The sequence below is a fragment of the Staurois parvus genome, unplaced genomic scaffold, assembly GCF_062004578.1.
Source record: "Staurois parvus isolate SC_StPar_1 unplaced genomic scaffold, SC_StPar_1.0 ptg000049l, whole genome shotgun sequence".
Taxonomy (NCBI): domain Eukaryota; kingdom Metazoa; phylum Chordata; class Amphibia; order Anura; family Ranidae; genus Staurois; species Staurois parvus.
Window position 1 is genome coordinate 682,210 of NW_028317845.1, and position 19,155 is coordinate 701,364.

Below are 19,155 nucleotides of genomic sequence, written 5' to 3' on the forward strand. Positions count from 1 at the left end.
CCGCGAGATTCTCCTTTGCTTTCTGTCCAATAGATGGTGTATCGAAGACGGTCCTCACTTGTTTGACTCCTCACAAAAACTAACTGCTTCTTTTTCCTACACAAAAACTCTTCCCACAATGGACAAGCCAAGCCTTATTTGGCAAAGAATTGTTAGGCAGGGACTCAGCATCATACGCTGGTTGCATTCCTGAGGGAGGGGGAATGAGGAGATACATGAAGCCTTCTTACGACAGGGAGATCCTGTGCCTGGCTCTTATATGCACGAGCCTACACCTCCCCCTCTCAAGTGACTGCATATTAGTTTAAATACCCCAATGCAGAAACCTGGAGCAAAATGGAGAACTGTGCCTCTCCCTGTGGGCATGATTGTGACACCTCCCCCCAGAGGTGGTTGCATGGGAGAGGACTACAATTTCCCTCCTGACGCAACCGACCTCTGCCCAGAGGTTCACCTTGGGTTGACAGGGTACCATTGCACTGCGGGAGAACCAGGTTCCTTCCGTTGTGCCGACCAAGGAAGCGGTCATGGGGGAGCACCAGTCGGCTGTGACTATTCGGATATCGTGGCGACTGCTGGGGTGCCCACCTGTTCAAAAAACACTTCGGCTCAGGGGTGTCATCTGCTAACATATTGAGATGTAGCTTTTTGTCGAGGTAGAGAATGAGCTGTCCCTCTCCTTCTTCTGAACCAGGACTACATCTGACCTGAAGGTAGTGGCGCCTGTGTGCACCGGAACTGGACAGGCAAATTCTGGAAATCGCTGCCCGGATGGGTCCACAGGTACCTTCGTCCAAGATGAACAGTCCTCTTTACCTGCTAGCATCCAAGACACCAGTCCTGTCATTTTCCTGTCTGCTAGGTCAGTCACGGGTCCAGCTGACCCATGATAGTTGCAGCCAGGCGTCTTACCGTAGACAGCTGCATCCAAGACTGACGAAACCTGCTTCTTGACCTGGGGAGTCGGCCAAGCCATAACTGCCTCAGTCTCCCCATTCCCAGACCTCTGGGGGTCCCTTACTACCGGTGGTTCCCAAAACTGAACCACTGACATGCCCCTCTGACAGTTACCATTCTCGACTGTCAGGCTAGGCACGGGCAGTTTGTTCCTGACTAGTGACAGGGGCCCGAGGTGCTTTTCCCAGACAGGGCCGAACAGCGCAAGGCCCGTAAAGTGGGCAACTGCACCCAGTTCCCTTCCACATTGTTAGCCATTCCTGACCCCTGGGGAGGTGGTTGGTGCGTTTTCAACCCCAAGTAGCTTTCCCGGGAATTCAGGCAAGCCACATGGGGTGGTGAAGGTTGACTCGTCCTGAGCCTCCTGGGTTAGAGATGGTGGCCCAGACCCCCTGCTCAGGTCCATGATGGTTAGACAGCGGGCCCCTTCCGGATGCTTCATTACCTCTTGGCTCCTGGGTATGGGGTAGGCCACAACCACAGGGCCGGCGCTCAGTTTTCCAAGGTTCTCACAACGTCTGGTCATCTGATCCTGTTTGGGGACTGAGACTACCGGGGATGTCCAGACTCTAGCTGACCCCTGGATTCCTGACGGCACCATTCCCTCTGTCTCTTTGGCCCCTTCAGTCTGCACCTCCTGTGAGATGGGGTTGGCTGAAGGCATGGGGGAAAGATACACCCTGCCGTCCAACTCATGAACAGCACGGTGAGCTCTCCCCAGGTTTTCCTGAACTCTGACACCATCTCTCATAGGCCTTGCCAGCAGCTCCTGTACCTGAATGGAAAGGAGAGGTGATTGGAGCTGAAGGCCGCAGCCTCCTCTCAGAGACCCGCTGCTCAACTCCAATGAGGCCCCTCGCTCTTCCAATCCAGGGGTGCTGTCACTGCCTAGGACACATGTTTTTCTGCCTGGTGACACACCAGGACAGGTCAGATCATATGACATTGTTTCAGTCTCCCTGTCAGGCCTTTGTTTACCCTTCTCAGCAGGGAAGCTCACAGTTATCTGGCTGCTGAGGTCCATGTGTGAATTGCTTTCCAGTGCTGCCTTACACGTGGAACTATAAGTCCCAGCCGGCTGTCCAGTACCATGCCCGAACAACGCCTGAACACTGATCAAAGTAGAATCCTCTGGGCCTGGGCAAGGAACAGGCCTACTCAGACCCTCCCTTTACTCAGCCCCCAGAGATAGTACCTCTGCCCCCTTCACAGCACTGTGGTTGACCCCCAACAATGAAAATGCATCATTTTTATCTTCATGACCATCATCATCATTAGCATTACCAACCTTATCATCAACGTGATTGACATTGTCAATATCAGCATCATCGTCAGCATTGTCATCACTATCATTGACCGTATCAACATTATGATCAACATTATCAATATCAGCTTCATCGTCATCATTATCAACAGGTACATTTCTACTGTCCATGACACATGAGTTCGATACCTCCCCACACAAGGGGATTTCTTCTTGTTCTCCAGCTAATGAAGAATCTTGCCACCCCACTCCATTCCCAGCCCCCTCCCTCTGTCCATCCACAGGTTGCCCAGACATTACCCCAACATCTGCACACAGTACCTCGGCATGTCCAGAGAGTTCCAGGGGGGCCTTCCGGGTATTCTCAGTAGGGGCGTAATAGGACACAAGAGTACCCAAATCGGCACCCAACAACACAGGTGTGGGAATTTCATCAGAGACCCCCACCTCCCTCATCCCCCATCCCGCACCGCAATCGATGAATACCTTTGCACAAGGTATGCTTGAACGGGTCCCCCAATTCCTGTGAGCGTAAGGAACTTTCCTGGGATGAGGTTCTTTGGCTTAATCACCTCTGGCCGGATCAAGGTGACTTCTGCTCGGTGTCCCGGAAACCAGTTACAGACGGGTTTCCCACAGTGACTGGCTGCAAATTGGCGGGGGTTACCCGCATCTTCCTGTGGACAAACAGCACGGAAGAAGAGTTGCTGGCTGGCCAGATGATGTCATCTGCTTCTGCTCAGAACACTGCGTCCTGAGATGTCCAGCTTTCCCACAGGTAAAACATCTGAGGTTGTCAGTCAGGAATGGCTTGGCCCCAGGCGCTGCAGGTGTTGGTTGAGGGGGATCTTGACTCACCAGCGTTGGAGGGGTTGCTATGGACGATTTCCCTCCTTTCCAGCCATTTGGAGGAGCCTTGCGAGGGTCAGACACCCGCGTGTGGACAAAGGTATCTGCCAAATCGGCTGCAGCTTTAGCAGAGGCTGGTTCTCTTTCTAAGACAAACTGTCTGACGTCTGCCGGGCAGATATGCAGGAGCTGATCTCGTATCATGAGATCTTCCAAAGACTTGTAGGAGTCAGCTTTCAGTCCTTTAGTCCACTGTCTGAATGTGGTGCGTAAGCGACTCGCCACATCCGTGTAAGAGTCCCCAGGTCCCTTTTGCATGGACCTGAACCGCTTGTGGTACACTTCCGGGGCCATCTGGTACTTCCGGATGATGATATCTTTTAAAGCTTCATAATCGTCATCCTGCCCCTCTGGCATTTCAACAAACGCATCCAGGGCCTTGCCTCGTAGCCCTGGGGTCAGGTACCAAGCCCATTGAGCTGGGGGCACATGGTACTGACGGCACGTTTTTTCAAATGACAGTAAATACGTGCCAATGTCACTATCTTTGTCCATCACTGGAAATTTGGCGGCTGTGCCCACGGCCAGAGTGGCGTCCCTGTGCTCTAGGGACCCGGGGTTCTGCACCTGTCACTGTGGCTGGAGCCTCGCCATCTCCAGCTCATGCCGACGATCAGCTTCCCTCTGCACCGCCTCTCTCTCAGCCACTCTTTCAGCTTGGCATTCCATAGCTTCTTTGTCAGCCGCTGCTTGGCATTCCACCACCTCTCTGTCAGCCTGGCGTTCCGCAGCTTCTCTGTCAGCCTGGCGTTCCGCCACCTCTCTGTCAGCCTGGCATTCCGCAGCTTCTCTGTCAGCCTGGCATTCCATGAACCGCAGGTATGACTCAAGATCTGTCTCCTTGATGCGTTTCAGGGCTTCCTGCATCTGAGGAGAGTCTCTGCTGGTTACAGGCACTCCGGTGCTGGCCCGCTCAGGCGGTGGTGTGATGACAACATTCGGTGATCCTCCAGTGTCAGTCTCTGTATGCCTATCCTGCGAGGCCGTCTCTGAGCCACTGGGATCAGATGTAGCGGGAACCCCATCATGGTCATGTTCCCCTGAGTTCTGCTCTGCTCGGATATCATGCTCCAATAGGCCCCGAATCAAATCTTCACGATTTTTGCGACCGACGTCCAATCCTCGTGAGGTACAGTCCGCCTTCAAATCATTTTTGATAATTTTCTCGTATTCTGCTGCCCCAGGCATAATTGCAAGCAAAGATAGAATAGAAACTAGAAAAAGAAAGGAGCTGTTGCTATATGTCTCTCTCTCTCTCTCTCTCTCTCTCTCTCTCTATATATATATATATATATATATATACAGTATATATATAAAATATGCACCGCTTGTTTCTAAGGACTGTTTCCACAAAGGTTACAATCCTTCAGTGCAGAGCTAATTTTTAACACTGCACTGAAGCTCTTAATGCAACTATCCCACGTACGCTGCCAAAAATACGTGACAGGCGCGGCGTCAGACCCCAGACCTTCTCACCAAACTTGTAACCGAAGGACTGGCCGATCTAAAACCACGATGTCACGTGCGTAACAATGCCACACCCAGCTGAACCCTGAACACCATTGTTCCAGTTAATTGGACAACGATCGACCTACCGGCAGCCTGAATGTGATTGTTACTGGTTCAGGTTAATTACACAATTAACCCTTCACACTGCCACTACCTCCTTTTTATACAGACAAAGAGGAAACTCAGCAATACACTAGGATGACTGGTTAACCGTCAATATCCCGCTATCTCTACAGACCGGTTATACAGAGGGTTAAATACTCATAGTAGCGTTCTTCAGTGGCAGGGACTCGTAAGTTACATTCAGGAGCTATAGAAACAGTTCAACACTTTTGGAAAGTAAGATTTATTACTAAAAGGCCAAAAGGGTGCAGTAGAAATATTTACAGAAAGATGATGTAACCAATATATATAAATATATATATATATATATATATATATATATATATATATATATATACAGTGCACAACAGCACAGATAACAGAAAGAAGTTTAGGTAAATAAGTACTTGCCAAATAAATGCCTGGAGTTAAGCAGTTTCAAGTCTGATGAGCTAAAAAAGGAATTTCTGATCTCGCATTGGGTTTCGTTGTTGCCGCGAGATTCTCCTGCTTTCTGTTCGATAGATGGTGTATCGAAGACGGTCCTCACTTGTCTAACTCCTCACAAAAACTAACTGCTTCTTTCTCCTACACAAAATCTCTTCCCACAATGGACAAGCCAAGCCTTATTTGGCAAATAATTGTTAGGCAGGGACTCAGCATCATACGCTGGTTGCATTCCTGAGGGAGGGGGAATGAGGAGATACATAAAGCCTTCTTACGACAGGGAGATCCTGTGCCTGGCTCTTATATGCACGATCCTACACCTCCCCCTCTCAAGTGACTGCATATTAGTTTAAGAGAAATACCCCAATGCAGAAACCTGGAGCAAAATGGAGAACTGTGCCTCTCCCTGTGGGCATGATTGTGACAGGAGGGAGCGAGGGGGGAGACGCCACCGAGTTCCATCCACCTGCGGGTCCCTACTGATGCCCTGCAGCTGCTATTGGCTCCACTAGATAGGAGAGAGCTGTCACCACACCCTGACAACTGGAGCAGTACACAGATTTCTTCACACGTAAGTGAACATTAAATAAACTATTGTCTTCTAACTCACACTTACCTGGCGCCCTACTGTGTTCCTTTTGCATGTACATGAGGGATTTCCCAGTTCTTTTGGCAAGGAGCTGCCGGAGCCTGCGTGTCCCAGCTGTTTCACATCCCAGACGTCCACTGATCCAGTGCTGTGTATCTCATGGTCTTACCACTATCATTCTGATCTTTTTTGGCTCTATTTCACTGTTGTTTTGAGGGCTGATTCTGCTTGTAATCATTACAGCTTTGGTTTGTGTTGCTAGCACAAAGCAAAAACACTAACATAAGATTAGAGCCAACACTTTTTTTTGCTGGCTGTATCACATCAGAGAGATTTCCCCTCACTTCCTTTCTCAGAGACAGAACAGGAAGTGAGAGGAAATCTCTACAAAGTAATCAGATCTCTTAGTTGTCACCCAGAACAGTAGTCCCTTTTGGCATATTTCATCTGTACTTCTTTTCTGGTGACAGCTACAACATTTTGCTTTCCCCTCACTTCTTAACCAGGTGACAATGGGAAGAGGACTCTCCCCAGTGAAAACCTAGACAAAATAAAAAAAAAACTAAAATGCTTTGCCATTAGTAATACTTTAAATCCATCATTTAATCATACCTTTGTTACATGATATGTTGGAAAGCAGTAACAAAGTAACATAAAGGATGTAGCTTAATACGTTCATTCTTCCTGTCTGTAATATAGAATTTGTGGTTGTGAAAAATAAATTCAAGTACCAAATTATTACGCTAGAAATGTGACAATAAATACAAATATATTTTAAAAAAATTATAAAACCCTTCTCCAGTTAAAAAAAATCCTCCTTCCTTCTGATAACACCCCCCCTCCAAAAAAAAATCATATCTACAAATAGTATGTTCACATACAGTGCCTTGAAACAGTATTCATAGCCCTTGAAATTTTCCACATTTCATCATGTTACAATCAAAAACGTAAGTATATTTTATAGGGATTTTATGTGATAGACCAACTCAAAGTGGCACATAATTGTAAAGTGGAAAGAAAATGATAAATGGTTTTCAACATTTTTTACAAATAAATATCTGTAAATTGTGGCGTGCATTTGTGTTCAGCCAACTTTACTCGGATACCACTAACTAATATCTAGTGGAACCAATTGCCTTCAGAAATCAACTAATTAATAAATAGAGTCCACCTGTGTGTAATTTAATCTCCGTATAAATACAGTTGTTTTGTGAAGCCCTCAGAGGTTTGTTAGAGAACATTAGTGAACAAACAGCATCATGAAGGGCAAGGAACACATCAGACAGATCAGGGATAAAGTTGTGGAGAAGTTTAAAGCAGGGTTAGGTTACAAAAAATATCCCAAGCTTTGAACATCTCACGGAGCACTGTTCAATTCATCATCCGAAAATGGAAAGAATATGGCACAACTGCAAACCTACTAAGACATGGCCGTCCACCTAAACTGACAGGCCAGGCAAGGAGAGCATTAATCAGAGAATCAGCCAAGAGACCAATGGTAACTTTGGAGGAGCTGCAGAGATCCACAGCTCAGGTGGGAGAATGTGTCCACAGGATAACTAATAGTCATACACTCCACAAATCTGGCCTTTATGGAAGAGTGGCAAGAAGAAAACCATTGTTGAAAGAAAGCCATAAGAAGTCCCATTTGCAGTTTACGAGAAGCCATGTGGGGGACACAGCAAATGTGGAAGAAGGTGCTCTGGTCAGATGAGACCAAAACTGAACTTTTTGGCCTAAAAGCAAAACACTTGTGTGGCAGAAAACTGACACTGCACATCTCCCTGAACACACCATCCCCACCGTGAAACATGGTGGTGGCAAAATCATGTTGTGGGGATGCTTTTCTTCAGCAGGGATAGGGAAACTGGTCAGAGTTGATGGGAAGATGGATGGAGCCAAATACAGTGCAATCTTAGAAGAAAACCTGTTAGAGTCTGCAAAAGACTTGAGACTGGGCTGGAGGTTCATCTTCCAGCAGGACAATGACCCTAAACATACAGCCACAGCTACAATAGAATGGTTTATGTGTTAGAATGTGTTAGAATGGCCCAGTCAAAGTCCAGACCTAAATCCAATTGAGAATCTGTTGCAAGACTTGAAAATTGCTGTTCACAGACGCTCTCCATCCAATCTGAGAGAGCTTGAGCTATTTTGCAAAGAAGAATGGGCAAAAATTTCCCTCTCTAGATGTGCAAAGCTGGTAGAGATATCCCCAAAAAGACTTGCAACTGTAATTGCATAAAAAGGTGGTTCTACAAAGTATTGACTCAGGGGGGCTGAATACAAATGCATGCCACACTTTTCACATATTTATTTGTACACAAATTTGAAAACCATTTATCAATTTTCTTCCACTTCACAATTATGTGCCATTTTGTGTTGGTCTATCACATAAAATCCCAATAAAATACATTTATGTTTTTAATTGTAACATGACAAAATGTGGAAAATTTCCAGGGGTAGGAATACTTTTTCAAGGCACTATATGAAAACCACCTGTATAAATTTCATAAAGAATAAAATATACACTTAAAAATGAATCATGATAGGAACTCTCTATAGAACATAATAGTGCTAATGCTTTAAACTGAATGCAAAATTCACATTCCTATCATTCAGAATATTTAAACAATTAGCAGCGCAAATATATCTAATAGTAAATACAGTTCTGAAATTATGCAAATGAGTAAATAAATACATAATATAAAATTACACAAAATATGAAATGAAATAAAATAAAATATGTGCACCAAAATATTCATGAAAGTCCATAAATATTTGTGTTAAAGATCCATCTTCCCCATCAATCACCAAGTGATGATATACATCTTCAATGTGTTTGTGACAGCAAACAGACTCTGCTCCAAACTAACCTTCCCCAATTCACTTACACTCACCACAATGTATGGCTTATCTTAGTAATGATAAGCAAGCACGCTTGTAATAAATACTCCTATAATAGGCGGTAAACATAAGCCCATATACCGAAAGGGACTCCACTCTAATGGCCACTCCACCACAGGAAAAGAAACAAAAAATACAAATAGTGTATTACCGTTAAAACACCATTTATTAAATATCCAGTAAAGTACTCACAAACAAATGTTAAAAGCATGCCCAACATAAATTATCCTGCAATGGCTTGGTATACTGCCTCTGGCAGGGTGTGTGAGATGGATCCCGGTTGTTCCAAATGTCTTGTGGTCCAACCCTGACGCTTTTCGTCATGTGACTTTATCAAATCCTTTGATAAAGTTACATGACACCCAACACATGGTGTCACCTGGTGTCAGCAGGGGTTGGGCTTTCAGAAATGGGTCCAGAACGACATGGAGCCCGAAAATAATTCAGCAACTCCTAAAGGGCTAGTGCTACATGGCTAAATGCAAGAAGCATGTGTATTAGTTATCTCTGTGCAGGAGCACCTGTAATAAAGACCGGTCACTGCTGCTCTCTCTCCATTTACAGGATGACAGGTCTTGGGTCCTGGGGGGTGGGTCTCCTGGTCCCTTCCCACAGCTCTGATCCCTACACAGGCTATGTCCAGTACAGTGTTGATACCACTGCTGTTTTTTCAAGCTACTATCTAAATTGCAAAGGCATTTGGTAAACACAAAGTGGAATTATTTTCATTGGCGTATTGGGAAATATAATTAAAATGAAAGTTTATGTGCGTGGATTCAGCTTCAAATGTGGTAGTTGCATCAGTTTTCTTTTTTTAGGATTATTCCTTTATTTTTACCTGGTGATCCATCCAGTATGTCTGTTTTTTTTCAACCCACTAACAGACTATGCTGACTAGCAAAAGTGGTAATTAGAGCTTTGGTACAAACCATTTCACTGACAGGCGTGCTTACAATGGTCAGTTTTTACTCATTTAATGAAAAAACGTATAGCCCAAAATGAAAAAATAACTATTGGTGTGTCCTTGCCAATAAAGACACAACTATCCTTGTATGAACACAGTTGCCATTGGATGCCTCTCTCTCCTAAACTTATATCTATCCTTTATTCACATTTGACTAATCTACAGAACCCCAACAATCACGCTTACGTTTCCAGATGGGAACGGGACCTCAAAGGCACTGAAGTTCATGCATACTGATCACAGATATGAAACATATACAAATAGTGTTGCACTAACTCGTATATAAATAATAGTCCATAAAAAGAAGAAATGCTAAACCAGGTACTACCTTGTCACTGTTTTGAAAGCCGATTCCATGGTGAGGACGTTAATGGAGCATGAGGTCAGAGTTATCCATATCTGTGATCAAATAAAATAAAATAATGTGCACTATCAAACTTGTGAATGAGGTATTAGAATAGAGCTGCTGCAATAACACTTAAAAGGTGATCCCACACTTATAACATATATAAATAGTGTTGCGCTAACTCATATATAAATAATAGTCCATAAAAAATTCAAATGTGATAGTTTAATCAAAATATGAAATATTTCCCTGACAAAGCCACGTGGTTGGTGGCGTAACGCGTGGGGCGGAGCCTAGTGACGTCATTGCCGGCTTTTTACGGAGCGGGAGTTTTAAATTCAAAATCGATCTGTTACTGCTTCTATTATGTGAGTGACACTCTGAAACATTTTTATGTGAAAATAAACAGTATTACACTATGGGAAATGTCCTCTGTTCTTTCTGTATGTGGAGCTGAGAAGAGTCCTGTATACTGTCATTGAAGGGGTGCATGTCATCAGCTCTCTGCAACCATCTAGAGCAGTGGTTCTCAACCTGTGGGTCGCGACCCCTTTGGGGGTCGAACGACCGTTTCACAGGGGTCCCCTAAGACCATCAGAAAACACATATTTCCGATGTGTAAAGAGCAGCTAGTGTGTAGAAAGCAGCTGCTGTGTTGAAAGCAGCTACTCTGTTAAAAGCAGCTACTGTGTTGAAAGCAGCAGTATTGGAGGTAAAAGGACACTCATGAATTATAATTACTGGGTAAATAATTTTATGGTTGGGGGTCACCACAACATGAAGAACTGTATTAAAGGGTCACGGCATTAGGAAGGTTGAGAACCACTGATCTAGAGCATCTTTGATGGAATTACCATGCTTGGTTGACCTGTATTAATTTATAAGGCCACGGTAGGAGGTGAGCGGCCATCTATATATTTTTAAGTGTAGGAACACTAAGTCAAGGTGGAGCACTGTGCTTTTTTTTAAAAAAGGCTTCATTTGTCCAGAGCATATTGTATTGATTTTTCACCATTTAAGCACTTTATATATTTTATATTTCATATTTTGATTGAACTATCACATCTGAACTTTTTATGGACTATTATTTATATATGAGTTAGCACAACACTATTTATATATGTTTTATATTTTAAGTGTGGGATCACCTTTTAAGTGTTATTGCAGCAGCTCTATTCTATTAGCTTATTCACAAGTTTGATAGCACAGATTGTTTTATTTTATTTGTTCACAGATATGGATAACTCTGACCTCATGCTCCATTAATGTCCTCAACATGGAATCTGCTTTCAAAACAGTGAAAAGGTAGTACCTGGTTTAGCATTTCTTCACCCATCAGCCCCCAATATTTGCTTCCGAGGCTGTATCGCACTGGGAGATGTTCTACACATATGGTGGACATGCCCTATGCTTTCCTGGTTTTGGTCAAAAGTTCTTAAACTACTCCAATCATTATTTACTTGTCCCTTCCTGAGAGACCCTTGGTATACGATCCTACACTTAAAACCACCACGCTGGTGAAAACACAAATTTAAACTAGCCACCCTTGTACCATTGGCTGCCAAACAAACCATAGCAAAAGCCTGGAAACAGCAGTTTGTGTCCTTCACAGAAGTCCACCGCCACCTTGAATAAATGGAAAACTGTCTAGCATGCTCTCAGACACCCATGAGAGATTCCTTAAAACTTGGACTTCATGGATCCAACATGCCAACCCAGAGGTGTCAGTAGACAGCTTCACCTCATTATAGACTTATTAATCTTTAGAAACCAAACTTGAGTGCTTTAGACGTTCACCCCCCCGATCTGTCTCTACTTTCTGTTCTTTCCAGATTTCCATTTTCTGGCTCTTCCACAGGGATGCCTCTCCAACCAGGACGTGTTCTATATATCTTCCTTCTCAACAGCATATTAGCATATCCTTAATGATTTAATCCTTTTATCAACATCGGCTGATGAGCTACAGACAGGTAGCCTTTTTTTGTTCACTAACCAATCAACCGACACAAAACGTATGTTTTCTCTGTTCTCTTGACAAGTTATCTAGAACTTGCATACAAGTATGTCCACTATTGACTGCTGTTCATTATTTTAACTTCTTGTTTACGTACTAGAAAGCGGTTGAGTTTGTGCTTTGTACTTAAAAATACCAAAAAACCCAATAAAAACTTATTGAAAGGAAAAACAACTGTTGGGGGTAACGGTTTAAAAAGTGTTAGTTGGTTAGCTGGAGTTAGGCTTTAACCCTTTTGCTGCCAGGTCCATAAGGCGTAAGGACATGACAGCAGGTAGTTTTACACACAATCCAGTGGCTGCAGCCACCAGGATTGTGTCTAAAACTGAAAGGCAGGCTCCTGCCTGTCAGGTGGAAGCAGTTGGACGGCAGCTTCCACAGCCCCAGGTGAAAATAAAGGGGTAAAAAGCACTAAAACTGAAAACCAAAGCAGCCACCACATTAAGAGATTGGTAAACTGCAATCTACGTTTTTTTAATTTTAGGTTTAGACACGCTTCAAACCTTTTGTTTTGATGCACCTTAAATGTGGTTAGCTGACTTAATCGGAAGGTTTTACTGGAAGTAAAAAAATACACATACCTTGTTTATAGAAACTAAACTTACTGTTGATTCATTTCTATATAACATTTGTTTATGTCACAGCACAATGTGTACGTTTATGATGTAATGATTACAAAACACAAGAAAAGAATACAGGTTGTGAAATTGTTCCAGAACTCTGGGACACCGTGGTCTTCTGTTTTGTTTTCTGGCAACTATTTAAATTAATAGAGTAACATACATTTTTAAAGGATAACTTTACTGAAAAATATGGAGGTTTAAATTGTGGTCTTTTCATTCTGAAAATGCTATCTGCCTGGCTGTCACTGGCATTGACCCTCTGGCCAGGGCCGTGTTTAATATTGATTGGACCCTGGGCAAACATTTTCTTGGGTCCCCCATGAAATTTCACTCTCCACCTATCTGAGACACAATAAATAGTAGCTAAACTCAAAATCAGTTTACTGCAGCAGATCAGGCAGCAATTGCAATTGGTTGCCGGAGGTTACAGCATATCATTACCGCTCACTGACTGGTTGCTAGAGGTTACAGCACACATTACAGTTCACTGATTATTTTCTGAGGTTACTGCACATTACTACCGCTCACTGATTGGTTGTTAGAGATTATTGCACATCATTATGTCTCATCCATTGGTTGCTAGAGGCAGTGGTGTATTTAGGTTTTGTGCTGCCCTAGGCAACACAAAATGAGTGTGTGTGTCTATATATATGATCCTCTCCCTCTCTCTCTTCCCCCTCTCTATTCTCTCTTTTCCCTATGTCTCTTCCCTCTCTCAGATCGTATGGGACTGTATACACAGTGCATCCTTCTGCAACTGCTCTCTCCCACCACACCGATTCCTCCTTCTGTCCAGGTCACTTAAAGGAGTACCAGTGGCATCCCTCTGATGGCAGCCCTGCATGGCTCTGTCCGCTGCTGCTAACCTGGTCCCTTCTTCTGGGGGGGGTGCCACCCCCCTAAAAATTGCCACCCTAGGCAAATGCCTTGTTTGCCTCGTGGTAGATATGCCCCTGGCTAGAGGATACTGACTGCACATTCTTACCACTCACTGATTGGTTGCTAGAGGTTACAGCATTTAAGAACATCTCACTGATTGGTTGCTGAAGGTTACAACACATCATCTCCTCACTGCCTGTACACCATGGACTGAGATGGTTAGGGGATTCACCAACAGACAGAAAACTCCTAAGACTCCTGGGATCAATGGCAGTGCTGGGCAGGAGGATGTGATCAGTGGCAGTTGTGGGGGGGGGGGGGGGGTTGTTGATGGGATCAGTGGCAGTGGTGGGGTGAATAGGATAAGTGGCAGTGCTGGGGGAATGGGATGAGCGACAGTGCTGATGGAGGGATGGGATCAGTGGCAATGCTTGTGGGGGATGAGATCAATGGCAGTGCTGAATGGCGATGGGAGGTGACATTCCTACACTGACCACCACTATTAAGGGGATTAAAACTGATGACCAATGTAAGGTGATTTATACTGACCACCAATTTAATGGGAAATTTGCACTGACCACCAATGTAATGAAGAATTTACACTAACATCCAATGTAATGGGAGATTTTACATCAACAATTAATAAATTTCTACACTGGCCACCAATGTAAGGTGGAATTTCTACTGACCACCAGCAGAGGTGTTGGTGGCTGAAACCTCGGGGGGGGAATGCCACATTTCCGCCACTATTTACATATGAATGCTACAGGTATGGGACAGCTGCTTTGGGCCCCACAACTAAGACTAAGCACAGGACAGCTGCCCCTTTTGCCCTTCATTAAAGACAGCCCTGCCTCTGGCTTCATTACTTTGAACCGCTAACACAGCAAGAATGCACAACTCTCAATGCATTATAGGTGCCGGGGGCCCATCTGAACAAGAGCTGAGGCTTTCTGAATCTTTCTGAATTTCCTGATAGAGCCAATGATCAGAAAGTACAGAAGGATAAAAGGCATTCACTTAGCATTTTCAAAAGGAGACCAGCAATGGCAGATGCCTACATTTCTCTCATGACGGCTTTACTTTAGGGTGGTAACAGATCTAATAGCAAGGTCCAAAAATAAAATAAAATCTCAAGTCCTTTAGGATTAGGATTCTATTTTAGAAAATGGCATTTGATGAAAGACCTGCAGAGGTCAATACATGAAAGCATACAGTAATGAGCTGCACCATCAGTCTGTATTACCCATTAGTGTTAATAAAAGGCAAATAGCAGTGTACAAAGTGCAGTGTACGCAGGCAACCAAACAAAAATTCCTCTTTCACTGAAATCTGCACATCTTAAATTGCTTTCTACACTACTTTATTTTTAAAAAAATCTATAGATATACCAAAGTAGATACATACTGTATAACTGTATCTGCAAACGTTAGGATTAAATGCTACATGTGCAACCTAATGTGTCTGTGCCAGGGAAACCGTGCTTTATTCATTTTACTCGAAACCCCAGAAATGTATCACAGAGTTACAAGTGTCATCACATACCTTAATGGGAGTGCTATGGAAGGTCTTGAGGTAGGCTCTTTAGTCACTGTTCCTATATGTGTAATTCATGTAACTTAGCACTACCAGTGGGCAGCACTCCTGTGGTCTGCAATCGACCCTAGTTAATCATCATCCAAGACAAATATTGACAGGGGACAGAAATCAAACATGCGGCATTGTATCTTGAGCAAGTTGTCAGTGAGGGGGAGTATAGGGTGAATCAGTAATGTAACACTAAAAAATGCTGATGATTGTGAAGAAATGGAATAAAAATAAAAAGGTGGAAGTTTCCAGTATAAACATGTAAGGCTGCATTCACATGGGCAAATACATTCACCAGCCACTTTATTAGGTACACCTGTTCAATTGCTTGATAACACAAATTGCTAACCAGCCAATCACATGGTAGCAACTCGATGCATTTAGGCATCTAGATGTGGTGAAGGCGACTTGCTGAAGTTCAAACTGAGCATCAGAATGGGGAAAAAAGGGGATTTAAGTGACTTAAATGTGGCATGGTTGTTGGTGCCAGACAAGCTGATCTGAGTATTTCGAAAACTGCTGACCTACTGGGATTTTCACACAAACATCTCTAGGGTTTACAGAGAATGGTCTGATAAAGAGAAACCGGGCAGACTCAATGGACCACTCGGTCTTTTTCTGAAATCACTTTTCTATGTTTCTATATCCAGTGAGCGGCAGTTGTGTGGAAGAAAATGCCTTGATGTCAGAGGTGAATGGGCAGACTGGTTCAAGATGATAGAAAGGCAACAGTAACTCATGTCAATATGGACCCAAATCTGAGGAATGTTTCCAACACCTTGTTGAATCTGTGCCACAAAGAATTAAGGCGGTTCTGAAGGCAAAAAGAGGTCCAACCCGGGACTAGCAAGGTGTACCTAATGAAGTGGCTAGTGAGTGTACAGTATCTACAGACAGTTTGTGATGTTCAGAAGCAGCTAAACACAGCCTCTGGATGCAGCAACACTCTATGCTATGGCCACATACAAACTGACTGATTAGCTGCAGCCATTTTTTTGCAGACAGAACTCCACAGAACGCTGATCCTGGATGTAAACTGTCTGTGTCCAGTGTTGGCCAGAGACTCCATTCACATGTGACTGCTCAGGTGATTGGGTATATGCAAACAGCAAAAGTGCCAGCCAGTGATTAGTACATTGTACAAATCTGACAGTAGCTGCTGATAGCTACTTCTGGTCTGGTTGCACACAGTGTGTGCACGCAACTTTTACAACCACCTGCAAGAATCTACTGATTCTTGCTGGTAGCCATCCCTGGCTACTGCTATTCAGCTGCTGGAATGTAGCCCAAAGGCTTATTTCACAGATGCAGATTTACTAGACAACACTGGGCATTGCATTCACAGGATTGCAGATTCCAAAAGTCCCCCCTCTTTAACCAAATAATGACAAAACCACCTGAAATAGAAAAGGTAATTAAATTAACAAAACACAGCCTTCTTGGAAAATATTTGGTTGCGGTCCTTTATTGGGGTTAAAAGCATATAAGTAATGATGGTAATCAGTGACCTATAGCGTGAGTGCGATAGTGAGCAGGCAATATAATGCTAGCTGACCCTGGATGGGTGGGGTGCTAAGTGACCCTGATTTTATCTGATGACACTAGAGGCAGCAATACAGAGATCATTGAAAAATTCTATATAAATGTACTAATGGCACCGGCTGGGTGACAGGGGTGATCAAAGGGTTAAATGTGCCAATCTAACATGCATGTGTGTAAAATGTAGTGCTTTTACTAACAGTGTGGTGTTCTCTCGCTGGACCAACAGGGGGGCAGTGGTGGGTGCACGCATGGACGTTCACACCTGTAAATTGAAAGCAACGTAATGCAGGCCATAGACGGGTCGAAAATCGGCCGATTTTTCAGCCGAAAAAAAAAAAAAAAATCGGCCAATTTTCTCACTGTTAGTGGGGTAATTGGTCGGCCATTTTTTGCACTTTTTTTTATCAGTCATGTTGGAAAATTTGCGGCCGATTTTGACTATCGCCCGATTTTCCTGGCAATGATGGGCAAATTGGCTGATCGATTTACTGATAAAAAATGCGCGCATGAGCCGTGACCTGCAGAAGTTATGGGGTCAGCTTTATGATTTTGTCGGCCAATTTTTCTTTACCGTTAGTGGTAACGTCGGCCGACCGAACGATTTAAAAAAAAAAAAAAAAAAAAAAAAAAATCGACCGATTTTCGACCCGTCTGTGGCATAAGAGTATATTGCTTTGCCTTGAGATGTTGCCCGCACATTGTAGGTGGGTGGTCGGAAAGTAAAAAAAACCCATTTTATTATACTTATTTTTTAACATTTTTTTTTTTAAATATACTTTCATCAGGGTAGATCAGTGTTACCATAGTAACATTGTACTACTCTGGGGTAGATCAGGGATTTTTTTTTTTACACTATGCTTTCCAGGAGCAATAAATATTATTGCTCCTGCAATGCAATACTTGCTTTGAACTGTCATATATGGGTTAAGCTCACGACAGTTCAAAATACTAGTGATCTATGATTGGCTACAGCTGATCACATGGTACAGGGTGCTGTGCTTGGCCCCATGTACCATGTGTGAGCTGTGGGCCAATCACAGCTCACTAGGAAGGGAAGCAAAGCTGTTATGAATCAGATTGATTCATAACAGCTTTGCTGACATTGTGATCATGTGAACGCATAGCGAGCAGTGCGCCACTTTGCCTCTAGCTGCCACTAGTCCGCAGTACAGTCTTTAAGTGGTAATAAAACAATTTTTACTTTTTAGGTTTTTTTTTGTACTTTTTTGTAACAATTTTTCAGAACCATAGACATTTTCATGAATACCTAACCTCTGTGCAGTGCTGAACTCTAAACTAATACTCCATTATTGTGTGGTAGCGATGAGAACAGTCCTTGATGCAGAGGCCAGGTTGACCAGGACAGGTGAGACAAAAAAATGGGTGTCATGTCTCATTCCACGCTTACTACAGACACATCTTTTTGGGGATGTCCTTTGTGTTAGGGTACCTGGGAGGAAATTTGAAAAATGCCTCTCATGCAGCCAGCTAACTGCAACCAGATTTGAGCTTTGGGCCAGAGAACCTTCAGGAATAAAAGGGCTCTTATGGTCGCTTCCTGAAATTTTAGGAAGGATCTAGTTCTTCCAGTTGTTTTGTAAATTACAAAAGCCATAGGCGTGTGCACAGGATGTGCTAGATGTGCTAGATGTGCTTGGACACATCCTCATCACTCATTGGTATTAGCATCATCACTGTGTATGTCGGTGGGGAGATTGGAAAGATCTCCCACTGAGCGGTTCTTCTTAAAAAGGGTGGAAGAATTTCTCTCTCAGGCAGGGAGATCATGCACCGGAGGGGCAGAGTACTGCAAGGAAGACTGTATGTACATATATATAAATATATATATATATATGTATAATATATGCGAGTGTTGAGCTGAATACTTTTATATACACTGCATTTCACATTCCCAGTGTAATAAAATTACTTTCAGCTAGTAAAAATACACTGATTTTTTTACATACATCTATTTTTTTTTTCCAAAATGTCAATTTGTTCCAGGAAAAAAAAACAGGGTTTACATGACAAAATTTCTGGAAATTTTACATCTCTAGTTATATCACAACCTCTCTGCCTGTTTTAGCCCCAAAAAGCCTACACCATCGCACTGCAACCACATGCATTTCAAATAACTTTGGCATGACCCCATTCACCTGAATGGGTGGCAATTATCGGGAGGTATTGCCTGACAAAGGCAACAACGTGGGTCATTTTTGTGGCACTGCGATGTGTGTATACACCCATATGGCTGCCTTTGCAGCTTAGGGGGAGTGGTTGGGGTGGTAAAAAAATGTCTCAGGCAAATGGCTATACAAAAACAGATGAAATTATAAAAGTTAAAGCCCAAGTTTAATTTAAATTACAAACATAAAAATCAGCTCAAGGGACATAGCATTTAGTATAATGCGCTGATTCTTCTTGGTTTGAGAGAAAGTTTCCCCTTTCCTACCACCACCACCATAATCTTCAGTTGCAGTAGGGGTTGTAAAGAGTGAGGGGCTCTCAGGAGAGTT

The 19,155-nt window shown here is 43.4% G+C and overlaps 1 protein-coding gene across 1 annotated transcript in view; it reads right to left on the minus strand.

The window, feature by feature from the left end:
- Positions 1-6,456, minus strand: part of LOC149470245 (coagulation factor IX-like) — a 45,863-nt gene extending 39,407 nt beyond the window's left edge. The window contains exon 1 of the mRNA XM_089665593.1: positions 6,390-6,456. Within this exon, the coding sequence (XP_089521719.1) occupies positions 6,390-6,456 (67 nt within the window). The remainder of the gene's footprint in view (positions 1-6,389) is intronic.
- Positions 6,457-19,155: the final 12,699 nt, after the last annotated feature.